The 20,511-nt window shown below is 43.9% G+C and overlaps 1 protein-coding gene across 3 annotated transcripts in view; it reads right to left on the minus strand.

Moving 5' to 3' along the window:
- Window positions 1–20,511, minus strand: part of LOC147111841 (rho GTPase-activating protein 20-like) — a 195,670-nt gene that overhangs the window by 88,879 nt on the left and 86,280 nt on the right. For all 3 annotated transcript variants that reach the window (XM_085999125.1, XM_085999123.1, XM_085999124.1), the window contains 5 exons: window positions 11,283–11,432; window positions 10,539–10,580; window positions 8,783–8,867; window positions 5,994–6,071; window positions 4,704–4,770 (listed from right to left, as the gene is read on the minus strand). In XM_085999125.1, coding sequence (XP_085855251.1) covers window positions 4,704–4,770; window positions 5,994–6,071; window positions 8,783–8,867; window positions 10,539–10,580; window positions 11,283–11,432 — 422 coding nt within the window. The remainder of the gene's footprint in view (window positions 1–4,703; window positions 4,771–5,993; window positions 6,072–8,782; window positions 8,868–10,538; window positions 10,581–11,282; window positions 11,433–20,511) is intronic.

A 20,511-nucleotide genomic window follows, 5' to 3' on the forward strand; every position in this document is an offset into this window, starting at 1 on the left:
GCCCGCCCAGCAGGCTTAGCAGACCAATTAAGGGAAAGCCGGTTACAGGTGACGTCAGCAAGTGACATTTCATCTGTCAAGAGCTTTTGACGGATGAAATGTCAGCGTTTGACGGCTCTGTGAAGCTGTCAAACACTGACAATCTGTCCTCTAAGTTGAGTACTTCCACTCAGGCTCACTAGGGATCTCTCCTGAGCAGAAAGCAGAGGCTGCAGCTTTTGACAGTTCAGCGGCCATTCTGCTTTCTGTGCCGGTGAGATTTCTGGCTCCCGAGAACTGAAGGAATGAAGCCTGCAGGAAGAAGTAAAGGTAAGTAAAACTTATTAAAACACTTTACACTCACCTCACAGACATACCTCTCCACACATGCACCCATCACTCACCTGCACACCGGCATCTAGGCTCCTCCGACCACAGCAGACCGACGGCCCGCCTCGCTGACCCTGGCATGGTTCGGAGCCATCGGGAAGCCCACACTTCAGGGCTGAAAATAGGGATTCTCAAAAAAACTGCCTGTTAACTACCTGTTAACAGGCAGTTAATTGGCACTAATCCCCTTCCCGCCTCAGGGAGGCGGCTCCCAGCGCGGGTCGGGTACCCGGCTCCTGGGTAGATGGCATGGAGGGGGGTTGGGGGCAGGATGGATACCCGCCCCCAGATTCTGCCATTTTCCCGGCAGTCCCGCCTCCTTACCCGCCTCCCCAGGGCTGGCAAAATCGCCCCCATTGTGTCCAATTCTGGGCACCGCACTTTAGTAAGGATGTGAAGGTCTTAGAGAGGGTGCAGAAAAGACTTACAAGAATGGTTCCAAGGATGAGGGACTTTAGATCTGTGAATAGACTGGAGAGGCTGGGGCTGATCTCCTTAGAGCAGAGAAGATTGAGAGGTGATTCGATAGAGATGTTCAAAATCATGAGAGGTCTAGTCAGAGTAGATAGCAAGAAACTGTTCCCATTGGTGGAAGGGTCGAGAACCAGAGGACACAGATTTAAGGTGATTGGCAGAAGATCCAAAGGCGACCTGAGGAAAAACTATTTTACGCAGTGAGTAGTTATGATCTGGAATGCACTGCCTGAAAGGGTGGTGGAGGCAGATTCAATCACGGCTTTCAAAAGGGAATTAGATAAGTACCTGAAGGAAAAAATATTTGCAGGGCTACGGAGAAAGGGCGGGGAGTGGGACTAGCTGAACTGTTCTTGCAGAGAACCAGCATGGGCTCGACAAGCCAAATGGCCTCCTACTCTGCTGTAACTATTCTATGGGCTGGATTTTTCAGGAGGTCAGCAGGCAGGATCGGTGGCGGGTCGGGTGGGAAATTTGAATTTTTTGACAGTGGGTCAGGACCCCACTGTCAACCCACCGCAACACGCCTTTCCCAATGTCAGGTCTGTGAGTGCTCAGCAGACACGATAGGCAGCGGCGGGTGACCCAATTAAACTCAATAGCATCTAGTTGACAGACCATAAAAAGGCTTTTTTAACTTACCTTTTCACTTTAATTTCATGGCCACAGGAACCACGCTGTTCGGGAACCACGTCTGCCAATCTGAGGCGAGAGTTGAATGGCCATTGCTCCAGCTGATTACTTGACAGCTTCAATTGTACAGTAAAAGCTCCCACCTGACAGATCATCACTTTCCTCAGCCACAAGCTGTTTCTCAGTCCATTTCCAGCACAGGTTCTGTAGGCTTTCCACTTTCCACTCTCCATCCACTCTTACCTCATTGGAAGAACTCTCTCACCATTGACAGAATGCTTCTGTCATCTCTACTTCACCTGCCATCTATTCCATCAACATGGGTGCCCTTTATACTCTCTCACCTTGGTCCTCAGAATCCGACCACGATCAGCCCCAACACCAGCAGCACCAGGCACACCAGCAGCACCAGGCACACCAGCAGCACCAACAACAACACCAACCTTCTCCGCAATCACCTGATGCTGCACAGGACAGAGGGCATCAGCACCCGAGCACATTGCTGTCGGGAAGCCAGGGATGGCTTCACCATGGCCAGGTTTACTTGACGCTGTACACCCTGGCTGCCACATGATGTGACGGGTTCACACCACCCCACACCAACACCATAAAGCATCCCTACAATATCCAAGCCATTCTTTTCAAACTCACCACCATTGGCGGGGGGGGGGGGTGGCGGGGAGTATCATTATGTCTCACCATTCACTGCAACTCACTAAGCCACTTCCAAAGGTGCACACAAATCTGTCCAAGAACACAAAGTGTTGAAAATAAAAGTTTCAATGTTTGACAGCACATCAACAGAAACTTTACATGAACATTGGATAAAACACCCAAGTGGCTACCCTTTTGTTTTGTTAGTTGGTATGATGGCACTAGCATGAGGGTGAGTGTGAGGGATGGCTAGTGAGATGGGGATGTGATAATGTAGATAGAGAGAGAGGGATGGGTGGAGGTGCAAGGTAAGTTGGTGTGAGTGAGGATGTGCAGGAATAGGGTAGGGAAGGCAGAGTGCTGGGGATGTGATGAGTGGCACATCAGGATGAGGTTGAGTTTGGCTTTGCAGTAACGTTTCGTGATCTAATGAGATCATTGAAAGGTTTGCGCCACTGCACCCAGGTCCTCTTGACCACATCCCTGCTTGTGATCTCCTCTGCAATGTGAAACCAGGCTGTGTTGGTCACCTGGGGAGGTGTCTTCTGTCCATCGGAAGGGAAGAGGACCTCCCTGCGTGCTCTGACTCCCTCTATAAGGAGAACCTGGGTGCAGCCCCCTGCCTCTGTGCAGTGCTTGTCAGTGTTTGCAGCACTTCATTGCTGTAGAACACTGACAGTACAAATGTTAAAAGAAAGTTGGCCACGCGTTATGAATGACGTCACCAGACCCGCTTTCTCTAATTGGGCCGGGAATCACATTGGTGGGCTTAACAAACCCCATCAACGGAAAATCAGTTTCCAGAGCGGAATGGAGCCAGCAGCTGGGTCGAGACCCGCCACCGACGTCGCCCGCCCCAGATCCGCCAAGGTAAGGAAAATCTCGGCCTATGATTCTATGAAAATCCCTTCATTGTGATTATGGTGTTAATATTTCTTTCTTACTATGCACAGTACAAAAAATTGCTGTAGTGCAGGGAAAATCTGCAGAATGCACAAGGATCTTGGTACACAAGGCTGCAACTGTTGTAACCACTGGTTTTAACCTTAACCTTTTGTTTTTCCAAGACTTTGCAAAATAGGGCTTTATCGTTATAAGGCATGTGTTCTCATCCACTTTAAAGAATGTTTAACTAAATGTTGTCCTGGGATTATAAACCTTGCTGACACAACAAAGAGAATGATTTTACGTCTGTTTCTAAAACTATAGTGAATGAAATCAGAAAATATAAAACAAAAGTAATTTCTTGCTGCCCAATGGTTCCCAAAGGGTGGTGTACTGCCCAGCGAGGAACTGAGCCATACAGACCAGAGACACTTTCACACTACAGGCGAAAATAGAGGTCTATAAAACTGAAATTAGGGTAAGGCCACCTGTTGGAGTAAACCCGGAGAATTGTCCCATGGGTTTTCTCACTGGGTCAGCATATTAGCAGCAGAGCACAGCAGACCTATGGAGACTGGCTCCCAACTCCCAAGTACAAAGCAGAAGTGCGACATCACCCAGGAAGCATGACAGGTCACTCTCCCTAAACAGGCGGGATGTTAAAGTGCAAAGTAAAGTGCCTCAGGAAGGTCAAACAAGGTTTGATCTCCACTCTATGCTGAGTTAGCTGATTCAAGTTAGAGCAATAGAAGGGTGCTGAGATACTTCCACACTACAACGGTGAAAAAACAGCCAGGATTTCCTCTTTCAATAGCTATCCAGTTAGCCCTGTTGGAATCTGCGTGTGTGTGGATGTTGGGTGAGGTCAGGATTAGGTTCAACTTTAATGCCTCTCAGAGTCAAATAGCCTGCTGACACGTACTCAGGTTCATATGATGAAAGGCCACTTGGGCAAGGTACCAGAGGGTGCTTTGTGCCCATGACACCGCACACTTGCATAAATCAGCACCCCTGAAGAGGAGGGGAGAAAACTGAAAACAAAATATAATTTCTAGTATCTTTGACTGTCATATTCCTGAATATCACAATCATTTTCATACAACAACCAAAACTCTCATTAGGACTAATAGCAAATCTAAAAAAGTATATATTTCACTAGTGTGAACAGAAGAGGATTAAAGATTAACAAGGATTACTCAATATGGCAGTTAATTGTTAATCACTTGATAATGCAATACTTTCTTAGAACCATACATCCTTAATGGAAATTGTCCCACTGTTCCCAGGCTAATTGTACTTTTAAAATTTCATAATTTATATCACTTCATCCTAATATTATTGTACCATGAATTTGAAATTCTGTTTGCTTATATAACAAGTATCTGGATTGTTTCAATGGGGTGCATGAAATCAGACTACATGCATTACATTCCTAAAATACAAATAAATTTAGGTATGACTGTAAAAAGATATGCTGGGAATATCAAGCAAATATTATTAGTCATATAGAGATAAACAAAATGTCACTGAGGCCCACAAAATTAGAGAGAATTTATTATCTAATGTCCATTTTTATGAGTTGTTATAGAATACTATTTACAACATAAATGACTAAAACAATACATTAAGTGTTCAGCGTGCTATATGACAGAACGAAATTACAATCACTTAAATATTCTGAAACATACCAATAAGAGGATAGGGGGAATCTTCTTTGCCAGAGACGGCCCAAAGTTGATAACCTTTAGGATTACCCTATAAGGTAAAAACAGAGTGAAATCTATCATGTGGTCACTCCGGGAAAGGATGAAGGTAAGTAGAAGATGGAGGAAATGAAGCAATATTTCCATTCACTACAATGCAGCATATAACTGTAAAAACTGGAACTGACTGGAACAAGTAGACTGAGAACATATTGGGGGTAATTTAGACTTTGGGCGATAGTGTAAAACGGGGGATATCGGATCAGCCGCACGTTATACATCTCTCCCGATTTTCATTTCAATTGAAGTCAATGGGAATGAAAATCGGGAGAAATTATAGGGCGGGTGATCTGATATTGCCCATTTTACACTACCGCCCAAAATCAAAATTACGCCCATATTCTGTATTTTAACTTAACATAGACTACTTCTTTACAAAGCTTCAGGAACTCTGAAAAAATGTAGACCCCTACCAATGGTATATTTACGGTTTTTGTAAAAATGAATTAATTAGGCCATAAAGGTGAATAATATTAAATTTAGTAAACCTAGTCTAAAAATAGATGTTCTGACGAAAGGTCATCGACCTGAACCGTTAACTCTGTTTCTCGCTCCACAGATGCTGCCTGACCTGCTGAGTATTTCCAGCATTATATGTTTTTATTACTAAAAATAGATGTGATGTATACCATGGAGTGCATGAGGTGGTTTTATTCCAGTTTGGGTAATTTTTGTACCTATAGTGCTCAACTGTTGAAATGTGAAGGTCCATATCGAAGGAGTAACAGCTGTGAGGTAATCACTGTGGCTTTATCATGTTAAAAGGAACAGTCGACTAACAATACCATCCGTATACTTATGATGTTAACCTGTGCTTAAAGCTCTTATGGCTTTAATAATATTATATCCAGCTCTGAATCTTGGATAACAATTTTCTATAAATTTACAACATGAGAAATCTTTCTTCATGTAAAACTATTTGACCATCTGAAATCCCATAAAATAAAGTTAGGATATATTTTGATTTACTATTCTTGGTTAATGAAGGTTTTGAAATTTAGAAGCATCAGTTATATAATTGTCATATTTAGTCATATGATTAATTTAAAATAATGGAATCCTGATGTGATTTTGGAAAACTTCTTACAGATTTGGAAGGTTCCAAAGAGCAAGGTAACTATAAGTAGCTTGAAGAATTAATTAGGCCATAAAGTTGAAAAATATTTAATTTAGTAAACCTAGTCTAAAAATAGATGTGATTTGTTATCAACTTACTGTGATGCCAAACTGCTGAAGTGTCATGGCAACAACATCATTTGCTGTGTCTGTGTTGTTCACTGTCAAGACCTTTGACTGAAAGAGATAGGTGAAAAAAACTTATTAAAAATGTAATTTAACTCTACATAGATGCCTCCATAAAAGGGCAGTGAACTCTTTACTCTCACCAAGCTATTTTTGTACATAACACAGATTGTGTTTTACGTCCCCAGTCAGACTTATGAGGGCATTTGGTTCTGAATATGAACTTGGCAAAGCTATGACAGAATGGCCTCTGTGACCTTACTGTTGCAGTCTGTGTCTCACATCAGAGATATTGTTTGCTAACTTCTTTAGATAGATAGCGGTGGATTTTCCTCCCGAGAGAACTTCGGACGACTGACCAGCAGAATGCACTGGCTGGTAGTCCCGGTGTGCAATGCGGTCCATATTGAGGGCCGGATTTTATCATCAGCCGGCCGGCAGGCCACCAGCCAGAGATCGAGTGCCCTAAGGCAGGTAACTAAAGGTGGAGGGGGCTCCAATCTCTGGGGGGGTGGGGGGGGGGGGGGAGCTGGAGCAGCAGCAGCCAAGGCTGATTCTGCAACCCCACAAAAATGAAAAGGAAGTTACCTTTGAGATCCTCTTTGACCGGGCCGTGCTACCAGCTGATACTGGTCGAAGCAGCACAGTCGCAACATAGAGGTGTTTAAAACCATGAAGGGTTTTAGATAGAGTAAATAAAGAGAAACTGTTTCCAATGGCTGAAGGGTTGATAACAAGAGGGCAGAGATTTATGGTGATTGGCAAAAGAACCAGAGGTGACATGAGGAAAAACTTTTTTACGCAATGAGTGGTTAGGATTTGGAATGCATTGCCTGATAGGGTGGTGGATACAGATTCAATAGTAGTCTTCAAGAGGGAATTGGATAAATACTTAAAGGAGAAAAAATTGCAGGGATTTGGGGAAAGAGTGGGGGAGTGGGACTAACTGGATTGCTCTTCGAAAGAGCTGGCACAGACTCAATGGGCTGAATGGTCTCTTTCGGTGCTGTACTATTCTATGATTCTATGATACCCTCCAATGAAAGGGGCATTTTTATGACTTTCTTTTACTATTAGAAAACTATTAGCCTGTGCCCGGCAGGCAGATGTCTTACATGATGTGTGGAGCTGTATTCCTGTGCTTCGAGCCATGTACAGTGCTCTGGAAAGCAGCTCAACCAGTGAGAGTAAATATTCTCTGGAATAGTTAAAAATTCTGCATCGCTGGGCTCCCTATCTAGATTACTGTACACTCTGAACTGTTAGGTGAAACTCTAATTCCAGCTGGTGGACTCTGATCTCGCTCCTGTGACAATCTTCATACGCTTTCTGATTATGCAACATCTTGCTTCGCTGTGATACTCCAGTAAATATGAATGTAATGGGCCCTCTTTTGTTCTATATTTGTTATATTGTGTGTATGGATTCTGTTGTATTGGAAAGTAAGCAGGAGGGAAAAACATCCCATTGTAACTTGCTTTTCTGTGCTTCCCTATGGAGGAAATCTGTGGTACTGTGAGTTGCAACTGAAAATAAAAAGCCAACCAAAACAATCAAAACCCAGTAGATCAAAGGATTCGTCCCTCGGGATTGATTTTGCTCATATTCCCAAACCAGCGCACACTTTAAAAATGTCAGCTAGCAATGAAACGTTTGCCAAAATACATCAAAGAACATTTCACTAATACGATGCACTTATATGGAAGCTTGAGGTTTAACAGGACAGTGCACATTGCACAAATCAGGCATGCTCAATCCAGTACACATATAAAATCACTCTTTAAGAATGTCAGCAAATAAAAGACAATAATTTGACAATGTGATATTTTCCTCCACAGATCTTAGAGCAGTTGCCCATTTTTAACTCTTAGAAGAGTTATGCTGACTTTTGGACATCATGCTGATTAATTTGATAAGATTAAAACTGAGATATTAATAAAGAAATGCTATTAAATCATCTGCTCCCATCTCATCCCTCTTTAAACAATCTCTCTTGCTTACATAGGATTATAAAATAATTTGGCCAACTGTAAAATGCTGAATGCCAATTCAAACCTTTAAACAGTTCACATCAATTAGTTCCAAAAGCTCGCACATGTATGGATGCAGATCAGGTCAGTGCTCCTTTTACTTTCCTCTCCCTTTTATGCTTTTGGCAAGAACAACTGTTCACAAAGCTTCTGCTCACAGGACTAAATGCAATAGGCTAACTCCAGCTGCTAAATCAGAGGACAGATTGGCAAACTCATTAGGTAACAAGTGAACTGCAATCTTTTCATCTGGTGTATCTGGACAAGGCTGCCAGGAGCAGGCACAGTGCTTAGCTGGGCGTCTGTTACTTTCCCTCCCTGAATTTGGTGGATGTGAATGAGGCTTAACAAGTGAGCTTTTCCCAGGTGAGGCCTGCAAAAATTCCGATTGTTGATTTTTCAACGATAAGAAAAGACATTGGAAACGAGCCTAAAAGGTGTGCTTCTCCTGGTATCTTTGATTTTATAAAGTTGGCCCAATCGTTATGTCAATAACTCAGGACTTCAACACTGCTAATTAATGTTTGAAAACAGCACAAATGAATTTCAGATAATCAAACGGTACAACAAAAGGAGAATTCCAAGCTGTGCACACCTTAATTAGACTTATTTTGCCAACATACGACTGAATAACTTGTTTAATTCAGGAAGCATGGAAGGTGACATGAGAAGTTGGTGAAGCCAAGCATTTTGGACTGTGGATGGATTCTATTGTGGGATCACGTTACTTACATATACACAGCTTCCAATGTTCCTGGTAATGATCTTCAAAGGAATACTTTTAGGATGTTCTTTTTCTTTCTCTTCTTTAATACAGCTGAAAGTATGGGAGGAGCAGGGTTGGGGAGACACATGTAACGTTCAAAAATGTAATATTGAGATAATGCAGCAATCCTATTTAACATTTGAATGGTTTTACACAGGTAATTGGGTTAAAACATCAGCAACATATTTTACAAAATGAATTCAAACTCATTTAAAAGTAATGCAGTTTGCCGTTGTGCGGCATAGTTAAAGCTGTAGGACTTTATGACGTAGTTTTATTTCAGGAATGTTTATTAAAATAATGAAAAAAATTATAAAAATAATCTTAGCATATAAATAGCTCATATTATTAGCTGCCAATCCAACTTCCTCTGCGTGGGTCCAGTATTGTCATGATAAACCAGCCTATATAATAATGTTTCATTACTTTTAAAGTGACACTTAGGCCCAATTTTAACTGCCCACATCTGGCGAAAACTGGGTGGGGGGGAAGTTAAAATAACGGGAGTCACTTATCCCCATGGATCCTGCTTCCTTCCCGCCATGTCTCCATTTTAATCTGCTCTTTTGAGCAGGTGAGCAGGACACCCGGAGGAGGGAAGCAGGGTCCTGTTTTAAAAATGCAGATCGAGTCCAATTACATCATCAGGTCCTGATCTGCAATATCAACCTAAGGCCTGGGCAGGGGAAAGTGGGGGCAGTGGCAGTTTTCCCGTCAGGCAAAACGTGCCGAGAGCCGAATCCCAGGCCAGAAAGTACGTTGTAAATTTATTTTTCAGGTTTGCTTTTGGACTAAGAGTGGCAGGAGTGCTTGTTAACCCCTCCCTCCCCCCGCCCCTCATCGTAAAAAGATTCCCCCCCCACCACCTCCAATCGCAGCCCCGATCTCTCAGACTCCCTCCCTCTCCTGATGGTGGCCCTGACCTCTGAAACAAGCACCCCCTACAATCACAGCCCCGACCTCTTAGCCTTCCCCTTTCTCCTGATTGCTGCCCTGATCTTGGAAACACTCCCTCCCCTCCCGATCGTGACCCTGAGCTTCCCCCCTCCAATAACTGGTGGGGACCATCCCCACAGGTCCCCGGCTGCGGCCTCCTGTGGCTTGACTGCGCTCACGCCCACTGGCCAGGCTGTCAATCTGGCAGGCTGGCGGGCGGGAATCTGCTGCAGGTTATTTAAATGAGGCCATTAAGATTGACAGGGCCTCCACATCCCCGCCCTTGCCGGGTTTCCCCCGCGCTATCACATTCACCGCACCCTCCCCGCCGCAGCATTAATATCAGGGCCATAGTAACTACACCAAACAGAAAAGCAAATTGAGAAAAAACACAGGGATGCTATATATATATTTCAATTTATTTTCAAACTTCCTCTTCCTCTAAGTTCCTCTGCATCATACTGCTTTGTCAATAGACGACTCATGCATTCTGAGCCACTTGCAATGTGGGTTGACTGCTTTCTGACTTGATCTTGCTCCCTCAGGAAAGATGCCATGGCTTCCCCACGGCACCTTCCAGGTGACCACCACTCGACACATCGCCCCAACCAGACAGTGGGTAGAACCCAGGGGATGCAACTTTAAATGAATTCACAGCTTTCCTGTAAACAGTTTGAACAAAATCCATATATCTTTGTAGTTTTATCTTTTTTTTGCTTTCATGCATTACAGTTAAATCACATTACGGAATTGCAGAAGTAATAAAAATGCTGCGGTGTTTTGTACCTTTGGAGATATGAGAGCCATTTCTCCTTCTGTTCTGTAGAGCTGCAACAAAAAAATAATCACTTAAATTCCAAACTATCCACAAAGAAAGACTCTTCTCATGTTAAACTACATAATCTAGATGTCACATTAGTGTCCAGCAGACAGTCTAGTGCTCTACAAAGGTTTCTTGGAATACGGTCTATTTGGTTGAATTAAATATAGACAGAAAAGAATTTTATGCATTTTTGCTGCTTTTAGAACTTTTTAGATTAATTACTGGCAATTCTACAATGAGCTAAACAGACAAATTGGCAGTATGGTATAAAGCAATCTTTCAAGGATTAGTTTACATTGATCCTTGGCTCTGTCCAATATGAATAAGCATGGTGTAAATCTCAAAGTCTGTTGCACGTCATTGAATACATATGGGCCCCGGTTTGCTTTCTAGCGTTGAAATATGGCATCTTAAACTGGCCTGTACACTTGCTCAGCTTGTTATGTCTGATTATTAATTTGAAGCTGGTTGATTGATATGTTGATTAATTCCACATTTAGATTATACTTATGATAGCTTCAATTAAAATACTACCTGGAGGTGGCCTAGTTTACATCACTGATACTCTTACCACAACCACGAGTATTAAGTGCTGAGCTGCACGAGATAAAATTGCTAATTATGTTTAACCAAATCAAAGAGTGCCCATTGAGCTGATTGCCATTGTTCTGATTCTATCAGCTTGGGTCCCAGAGCGATACCCCTACCTGAAAGTAGCCACACAATTTGTTGTGGGCCAGCCCATCACAAAGGATCGTTCTGGGCTCGTGCTTCCTTCACACACTTCATCCGTGCAGGACGCCATCCACACCTGACAAATTTTCACACGTTTTTTCAGCTTGAAATGAGATGCAGATCTGTAAGTGAAAAACAATACATTGGAGGAGTTATTTTGAAACCCTCCTGTCAATCACTCATCCTTATAACATCATTTTCTGTGTACAGCAGGTAGCCACCGCCCATCAGCAAAGTAAAAAGAAAAGAAAGACTTGCATTTATATAGTGCCTTTCACGACCTCAGGACCTCCCAAAGCACTTTACAGCCAATTAAGTACTTTTTGAAATGTAGTCACTGTTATAATGTAGGAAACGCGGCAGGCGATTTGCACACAGCAAGCTCCCACAAACAGCAATGCGATAATGACCAGGTAATCTGTTTTTTTTTAGAGATGTTGATTGAGGGATACCAGGGTTAACTCTCCTGCTCTTCTTCAAAGTAATGGCCTGGGATCTTTTACGTCCTCCTGAGAGGGCAGACGGGGCCTCGGTTTAACGTCTCATCCGAAAGACGGCACCTCTGACAGTGCAGCACTCCCTCAGCATTGCACTGGAATGCCAGCCTAAATTTTTGTGCTCAAGTCTCTCCTCTCCTCCTGTTCCTTACATTAAAGCTAGGTATGACTTTGCTTTTTGCCAATTGCTGAGCTTCCTCCATGGTCAATCAGCTTCTTTCTTTTTTTTCTCAGGATCACACTCACTTTTGCTTGTTGCTTTATTAAAATGGAAGTGTCTGGTGAGAGAGTCTGGCATTTGCCATGTGGCTGACAAGTCCTAACCATAACATTTTTTGTTTCTATAGCATATCTGAATTAAAGGTGTGTCTGTTTTTCATTTAATATTCTAAGCGCTGACTGATCCCTGCAAACTGATCTTTAGAATTCAATGCAGGCTCCTGTTATTTTCTGTATTTTTGCTATACGCAGAAAAATAACTGAAAGTTCTGGACTCCCTAACCCCTTTAAGGGGACTTAGTCCATTAGCTCTGCTCGGTCTTTTTATTATCTATCAGTATTCCATTTTTGTATGGCACTATTTTGGGAAAGAAAATGAATAAAACACGTCTGTTTCACAGAAGCAAAAAAAAATTGTTAAACGATTAATAAAATTTAAACTGTATCAGAAATGACATACAGCATTTAAAAGGCATTTTCTAAACATAAAAGTTAACAAAAAGTTCTTTATTAAAGTAAAGTTTAAAAATATAAGCAGAACAATATTTAAATGATAAATAGTTTAATCTGTATCCAGGAGTTTAATGAAAAGCACACAAGAAATGTTGCCATTTGCTCTCAGAGACAGTTACACAGGTCCATTTTATGGCAGGTTTATCTCAGGTTCCTGGTGCATGTGCTGTTTATGTCACTTCCATAGGAGCTTCCTTTTATCCTCCTTTTACTTCTGTGAAACCTCACGGAAACACTACAACTGTGCTCCGCTGATAGTTCATAATCCACCCTATGTGGCTCTAAGCCATACAGACCAGGAAGGCTTCAGATTTGATTCCTGTCAGCTGTGGCTCAGTGGTTAGCACGCTTCCCTCTGAGTCAGAAGGTTGTGCGTTCAAATCCCACTCCAGCGACTTGAGCACATAAAGCTAGGCTGACACTCTAGTGCAGTGTTGAGGGAGTGCTGCACTGTCGGAGGTGCCGTCTTTCAGATGGGACATTAAAACGAGGCCCCGTCTGTTCTGTCAGGTGAATGTAAAAGATCCCATGGCACTATTTCAAAGAAGAGCAGGGGAGTTATCCCTGGTGTCCTGGCCAATATTTATCCCTCAATCAACATCACTAAAGCAGATTATCTGGTCATTATCACATTACTGTTTGTGGGAGCTGTGCGCAAATTGGCTGCCACGTTTCCTACATTACAACAGTGACTACACTTCAAAAGTACTTCATTGACTGTAAAGCTCTTTGAGACGTCTGGTGGTCGTGAAAGGCGGTATATAAATGCAAGTCTTTCTTTCTTTCTGTTTTGAGCTAAGCTAGCTGATCTTTACCAGGGAAATGGTGGAGGCAGTGCTAGTGGCCTCAGCAGCTCAGGGGTAAGGAGAGAGACAAAAAAGAGGCATCAGGATTCCCACTTGGGATTGCGATTCAATGCTCCTGCTGGAAAGTATATGCACGTGGATGTCAGGACCAAGGTCTCCTGCTCCTATGGTTGAAAAGCCTACTGGCACCCGCTACCTGGGCATACACATGAAGAATGGCCACTCGAATAAAGTACCAAATAGCTGCTGGCACACACTGAACGGTAGCCCGGCAAGGTTAACTAGTCTGTAGTAACGTTTTCTAGAGTTCTGATGAAAGGTTATCAACTCGAAACGTTAACTCTGTTTCCCTCTCCTCAGATGCTAGCTGTTTCCAGCATTTTCTGTTTTTATTTTGGATTTCCAGCATCCGCAGCATTTTGCTTTTGTTTTATGGTTAATTAGCTTCATGAGTTGAGGAAAGGAACTGGGAAGGAAAAAAACAATGCTATTGTGAATGTGTAACTGCACTTCATTTGGTCAGTTTACATGAGTAATGAATTTTTCTTTAATATTCCAGCACAAAAAATCTGTTGATTAAATCATTGTAACTTTGAAATGATGTACAATAACTTCAATAATTTACTGATTCAACCTTGAAGATATTTTTGTGTCAGCTAAGCTTACATTTGGTACAGTGTCTGGCATGATTTGCTGCGACTTTGCCTTAGTGTGTATGTAGGAGGTGCTTGTGCACAAAACGTTCCATTAACTGAGAAAGGTAACATAGATCAGAGATTCAGTTGAGTATTGGGGGTTGAAACAAACCAAAAAAGGGAGGGGGTAGCTCTCATAGTTTAAGCTCTCTACTTGGAATAACAAAAGACCCATATTTCACACATAATCAGCTTTATTCAGAATAGAATATCCTGTTTTATTGCTGTGTCTCTGAGGACCTCTCCCAGCCTGTCTTTCCTGGTCTTTCCTGGTTCTTCAGTGAGAGAGATTCACAGAATATGGGTGAGAGGCAGGACTATCCCAATCTTCCCCATACTCCAATACTGGGCTATTCCCGATAATGAAAAGAAACCAGTTTCAAAGTACAAGGTATGCTGGAATACCACTACTTCCCAGCAATTCCCTGAATCCCTCTTTCTGTGAGCAGCACAGCAGGAGGGAGTAGAGCAGATTGGCACAAATCAGAAGCCCAGAAAGGGACTCACTGGCTCATCTTACAGCCAGGGGACAAAATACGGAGGCACATCAAAAGGCTGGAATAAGGGACTTGGATAAAAATCAGGCTACAGGTAGTTAGTAAGGAGTTTGCAGGTGCACTGTGTAGAAAGCACATGGAAAAGACAGGAAGGGGGACTAAAGGCATGAGGAGAAGCATTAGAGATGTGAAGCACAAGGAGAAATCATGAAGAACTTTAAAGGTATGAGTATCTCACACTAATCACTTCAGAGGCAGGAGGGATTCAGGGAGGGAAAGTATTTTCCTTACGATTTTTTATTTCAAATTTTGTGAAGAAAATCCAGAATTTCTCTGGTTCAAATTATAAGCAGCTTTATGCTATGAATTTAGTCCTACCAATAATTACAGTAAAACTTTAAAAACTCATTTCATGCAGGACATTTACAATAGTGGAACATAGGAACATAAGAACAGGAGTAGGCCATTTAGCCCCTCGAGCCTGTTCTGCCATTCAATGAGATCATGGCTGATCTGTGACCAAACTCCATATACCCGCCTTTGCCCCATAATCTTTTAATACCCTTAGTTCACAAAAATCTATTACTCTCAGAATTTTAATTAACAATTGACCTAGCATCAATTGTCGTTTGTGGAAGAGAGTTCCAAACTTCTACCACCCTGAAAGGCCTGGCTCTAATTTTTATACTATGCCCCCTAGAGAACAAAGACTCATATCTGATTTGGACCCAGACCCCAGAGTTGGAAAAACAATGTGCCAACCCACTGTTCCACCCAGTCCAACCACTTCCAGATAAAAGCAAAGCAAAACATAAAACTACCAACCAGTCAGCACTAATTGGTATTGAATTAGCTAGTGTTGGGAATGGAAAAGTCACAGTGATGTTGAAAGGAATGCTTTTCTGAGATTATGATTGAAGCACTATGATGGTTAACATTTTGGCTCACATTTCTATAATGCAGCAGTACAAATTAAAGTGGATATCCTGCCTTGGCAGTGTGCACAGCAATACAAATTAAAAGTGTTGTCCCAATGGACGAAGACTTAAGACAAAACTGATGGCAAAGAGGTCAATAAATATTTATTCAAGCTGAATCAATCTGTCTTTTTACAGAGAGACTGTCACAACAATCAGCTCTCCCTTCACGCATTGAGCTGTACAGCTCTCCCGAATTACCCATGACACATTAAGAGAAGTCACTTGTAGAAATAACTGCCAACAAGTTCCCTGGCATGAGAGCAGATAATAAGCTGTACTTGTCGGAGCAGTATTACTTTCTAAATGTCTTTTCCCCCCAAATGCCACAGTTCATAGTAGGAGACTTATTTGAGGGCCACTCTCCAGAATACGTCAACATATTGCACCACAGATTGCCACTAAATTAACAATCTCACTCAGAGAGGGCACAAGTGTCGGACTTGGGAAAAAAAATCACACTAGTGCAATAAGAACATAAGAACATAAGACATAGAAGCCATTTGACCCCTCAAGCCTGCTCCACCATTCAATAAGATCATGGCTGATCTTCTACCTCATCTCCACTTTCCTGCACTATATCCCTTCATTCCCCTAATATCCAAAAATCTATCAATCTCTGTCTTGAATATACTCAGCGACTGAGCCTCCACAGCCCTCTGGGGTAGAGAATTCCAAAGATTCACCACCCTATGAGTGAAGAAATTTCTCCTCATCTCAGTCCTAAATGGCCGACCCCTTATTCTGAGTCTGTGGCCCCTGGTTCTAGACTCCCCAGCCAGGGGAAACATCCTCCCTGCATCTACCCTGTCAAGCCCTGTAAGAATTTTGTATGTTTCAATGAGATCACCTCTCATTCTTCTAAACTCTAGAGAATATAGGCCTAGTCTACCCAATTTCTCACTCTGTCGACCTCCGACGTAAGGGGTGTTCTACGCGGAGTGAACACACGAAAGGCTGCTGGACCGGATAGCATCCCTGGACGGGTACTCAAGGAATGTGCTGATCAGCTGGCTGATGTCTTCACCACCATCTTCAATCTGTCATTGGCCCAGGCAGTAGTCCCTACATGCTTCAAGACCGCTACCATTATTCCTGTGCCAAAACAAACGGCTGTGACGTGCCTGAACGACTATCGACCTGTCGCACTCACACCCATCATAATGAAGTGTTTCGAGAGACTGGTCCTGGCTCACATCAAAGCCAGTGTTCCCGCCTCTCTTGACCAACACCAGTTTGCCTATCGTGCAAACAGATCAATGGAGGGTGCAATCACAACTGCTCTACACTCGGCACTGAATCACCTAGATGGTAAGGAGACCTACATCAGAATGCTGTTCATAGACTACAGCTCAGCATTCAACACTATCGTCCCCAACAAGCTGGCCACCAAACTCCAAACTCTTGGCCTGAACACTTCCCTCTGCAACTGGGCCCTGGACTTCCTAACAAACAGACCCCAGTCTGTCAAATTAGGTAACCACACCTCACCCCCCCGACCCTGAACACGGGGGCCCCACAAGGATGTGTGCTGAGCCCCCTCCTCTACTCCCTCTTCACCCACGACTGTGTGGCTGTTCATGGTTCCAACACCATCATCAAGTTTGCGGATGATACCACGGTAGTAGGCCAGATCACCAACAACGATGAGTCAGCCTACAGGGAGGAGGTCCAGCATCTCGTGAAGTGGTGCGCCGATAACAACCTGGCCCTTAACATCAAGAAAACCAAAGAAATCATTGTGGACTTCAGGAAGTCTAAAGGCGGAAGTCACACCCCCATCCACATCAATGGGGCTGTGGTGGAAAGGGTGGACAGCTTTAAGTTCCTCGGAGTCCACATCACGGAAGACCTCTCCTGGTCCCTCAATACTTCCTCTCTGGTGAAGAAGGCCCAGCAGCGCCTATATTTCCTAAGGAGGCTGAAGGGATGTAACCTGTCACTCCTGATCCTCTCTAACTTTTACCGCTGCACAATAGAGAGCATCCTGACAAATTGTATCACAATATGGTATGGCAGCTGTAGCTACTATGACCAGAAAGCCCTGCAGCGGGTAGTCAAAACTGCCCAACGCATTACCGGCACCCGGCTACCGACCATAGAGCACATATACCAGAAACGCTGTTTATGGAGGTCACGGTCCATCATCAAAGACCCTACCCACCCCAGCCACAGTCTGTTCGCCCTCCTGCCATCTGGGAGACGCTACAGATGCATTCGCACCCGTACGACCAGATTTAGGAACAGCTTCTTTCCCAGGGCTGTCATCCTACTGAACTCCACAAATAAACTCTAAAGCCTGCACATCTGCCAATGCACTTTATTATGGTTATGTTTATGTTAATGTATTACAAGCCAAACGTATGTTGAATGTTTAAATGTCTTAATCTAAATGTACACTCTCGGGAGCCGCAAGCCTACATTTCGTTGTACTGCACTTGTGCACTAACAATGACAATAAAAGTTGATTTGATTTGATAGGACAATCCTCCCATCCCAGGAATCAGTCTGGTGAGCCTTCATTGCACTCCCTCTATGGCAAGTATATCTTTCCTTAGGTAAGGAGACCAAAACTGTACACAATACTCCAGGTGTTGTCTCACCAGGGCCCTATGTAATTGCAGTAAGACGTCTTTACTCTTATACTCAAATCCTCTTGTAATAAAGGCCAACATACCATTTGCTTTCCTAATTGCTTGCTGTACCTGCATGTTAACTTTCAGTGATTCGTGTACAAGGACACCCTGATCCCTCTGAACACCAATATTTCCCAATCTCTCACCATTTAAAAAATACTCTGCTCTTCTATTTTTCCTACCAAAGTGGATAACTTCACATTTCTCCATATTATATTCCATTTGCCATGTTCTTACCTCCTCACTTAGCTTTAGGGGATGTTCTTCTGAAATGGGCACATTGTTTGAATGCAGTAACCTGCTCTATGCCGACACTGGGTGCCTGCAATGGATAGTGTACCATTCCCCAGTGCTAACATCCCGTGAACAGAAAAAAAATTCAAATTAAAAAAAATTCTTATAAAATGAAAAACAAGCAACTGAATGAACCGTCACAAAAATTCCCCCAAAAAAGGAGTGCCAACATAATTTTGAATATGAAAGGTTGCAAACTTCAATGAAAACAGATAGATACTTATTGTAACAACAGAAAATGCTGGAAAAACTCAGCAGGCCAGGCAACATCCGTGGAGAGAGAAATAGAGTCAACATTTTGAGTCAAACTCTTTGTCAAGACTGGAAAGGCACAGGAAATGAAATAGATTGAAGGGCCAGGCTGGGAGAGAACAGAAGAGAAATGAAGAGCCATTAAGAGGTATTCAAAACGAGACGAGGTGGTGATAGGACTAGTGGAGACAAAAGACGGCTCTAGATTAGGTGTGAAATGTGCTAGCAGAATGGGAGACAGCTGCCATGTGGGAGAGAGGAAAAAAAGGAAGAAGAAAGGGGGGGGGGGGAGGAGGGAAAGCCAAAACAAAGGTGTGGATAAAAAATAAGTAAAAATGTAATAGGGGCCAAGGTTATGATCTGAAATTGTTGAACTCGATATTGAGTCCGGAAGGCTGTAAAGTGCCTAATCGGAAGATGAGGTGCTGTTCCTCGAGTTTACGCTGAGCTTCCGTGGAACAATGCAAGAGCCCAAGTACAGTGAGTGGGAATGGAGCGGTGAATTAAAATGACAGGCGACCGGAAGCTCGTGGTCACCCTTACGGACTGAACGGAGGTGTTCCGCAAAGCGGTCACCCAATCTGCGTTTGGTCTCCCCAATGTAGAGGAGACCACATCGTGAGCAGCGAATACAGTATACTAAATTGCAAGAAGTATAAGTAAATTGCTGTTTCACCTGGAAGGGGTGTTTGGGGCCCTGGACAGTGGGAAGGGGGGAGGTAAAAGGGCAGGTGTTGCATCTCCTGCGCTTGCACGGGAAGGTGCCAGGCGAAGGGGAAGGGGTGCTGGGGTGATAGAGGAGTGGACTAGGGTGTCTCGGAGGGAGCGGTCCCTACGGAATGCTGAAAGGGGAGGGGAGGGGAAGATGTGTTTGGTGGTGGGATCACTTTGGGGGTGGCGGAAATGGCGGAGGATGATCCATTGACTGTGGAAGCTGGTGGGGTGAAAGGTGAGGACAAGGGGAACCCTATCGTGGTTCCAGGCGGGAGGGGCAGGGGTGAGGGCAGAAGTGCGGGAGATAGAACGGACACGGTCGAGTGCCGTGTCAACCACAGTAGAGGGGAATACTCGGTTGAGGAAAAAGGAAGACATGTCGGAAGCACTGGTGTGGACGGTGGCATCGCCGGAGCAGATGCGGCGGAGACGGAGAAACTGGGAGAATGGAATAGAGTCCTTACAGGAGGTGGGGTGGGAGGAAGTGTAGTCCAGGTAGCTGTGGGAGTCAGTGGGCTTGTAGTGAATGTTGGTCAATAACCTATCCCCAGAGATGGAGACGGAGAAGTCGAGGAAGGGAAGGGAAGAGTCGGAGATGGACCATGTGAAGGTGAGGGAAGGGTGGAAATTGGAGGCAAAGTGAATGAAATTGTCTAGTTCAGGGCGAGAGCAGGAAACGGCACCGATACAGTCATCAATGTACCGGAAAAAGAGGTGAGGGAGGGGACCCGAGTAGGACTGGAACAAAGAGTGTTCCACATATCCCACGAAAAGGCAGGCATAGCTAGGACCCATGCAGGTACCCATAGCAACACCTTTGATTTGGAGGAAATGAGTGGAGTCAAAGGAGAAGTTGTTCAATGTGAGAACAAGTTCAGCCAGGCGGAAGAGGGTGGTGGTGGATGGGGACTGGTCGGGCCTCTGTTCAAGGAAGAAGTGGAGCGCCCTCAGGCCATCCTGGTGGGGGATGGAGGTGTAGAGGGATTGTACGTCCATGGTGAAAAGGAGGCGGTTGGGGCCAGGAAACTGGAAACTGTTACAGTGGCGGAGGGCGTCCGAAGAGTCGCGGATGTAGGTGGGAAGAGACTGGACAAGGGGAGA

This window comes from Somniosus microcephalus, chromosome 10 (genome assembly GCF_052327205.1).
Source record: "Somniosus microcephalus isolate GS21.2 chromosome 10, FLI_Smic_1.0, whole genome shotgun sequence".
NCBI classification, from domain to species: domain Eukaryota; kingdom Metazoa; phylum Chordata; class Chondrichthyes; order Squaliformes; family Somniosidae; genus Somniosus; species Somniosus microcephalus.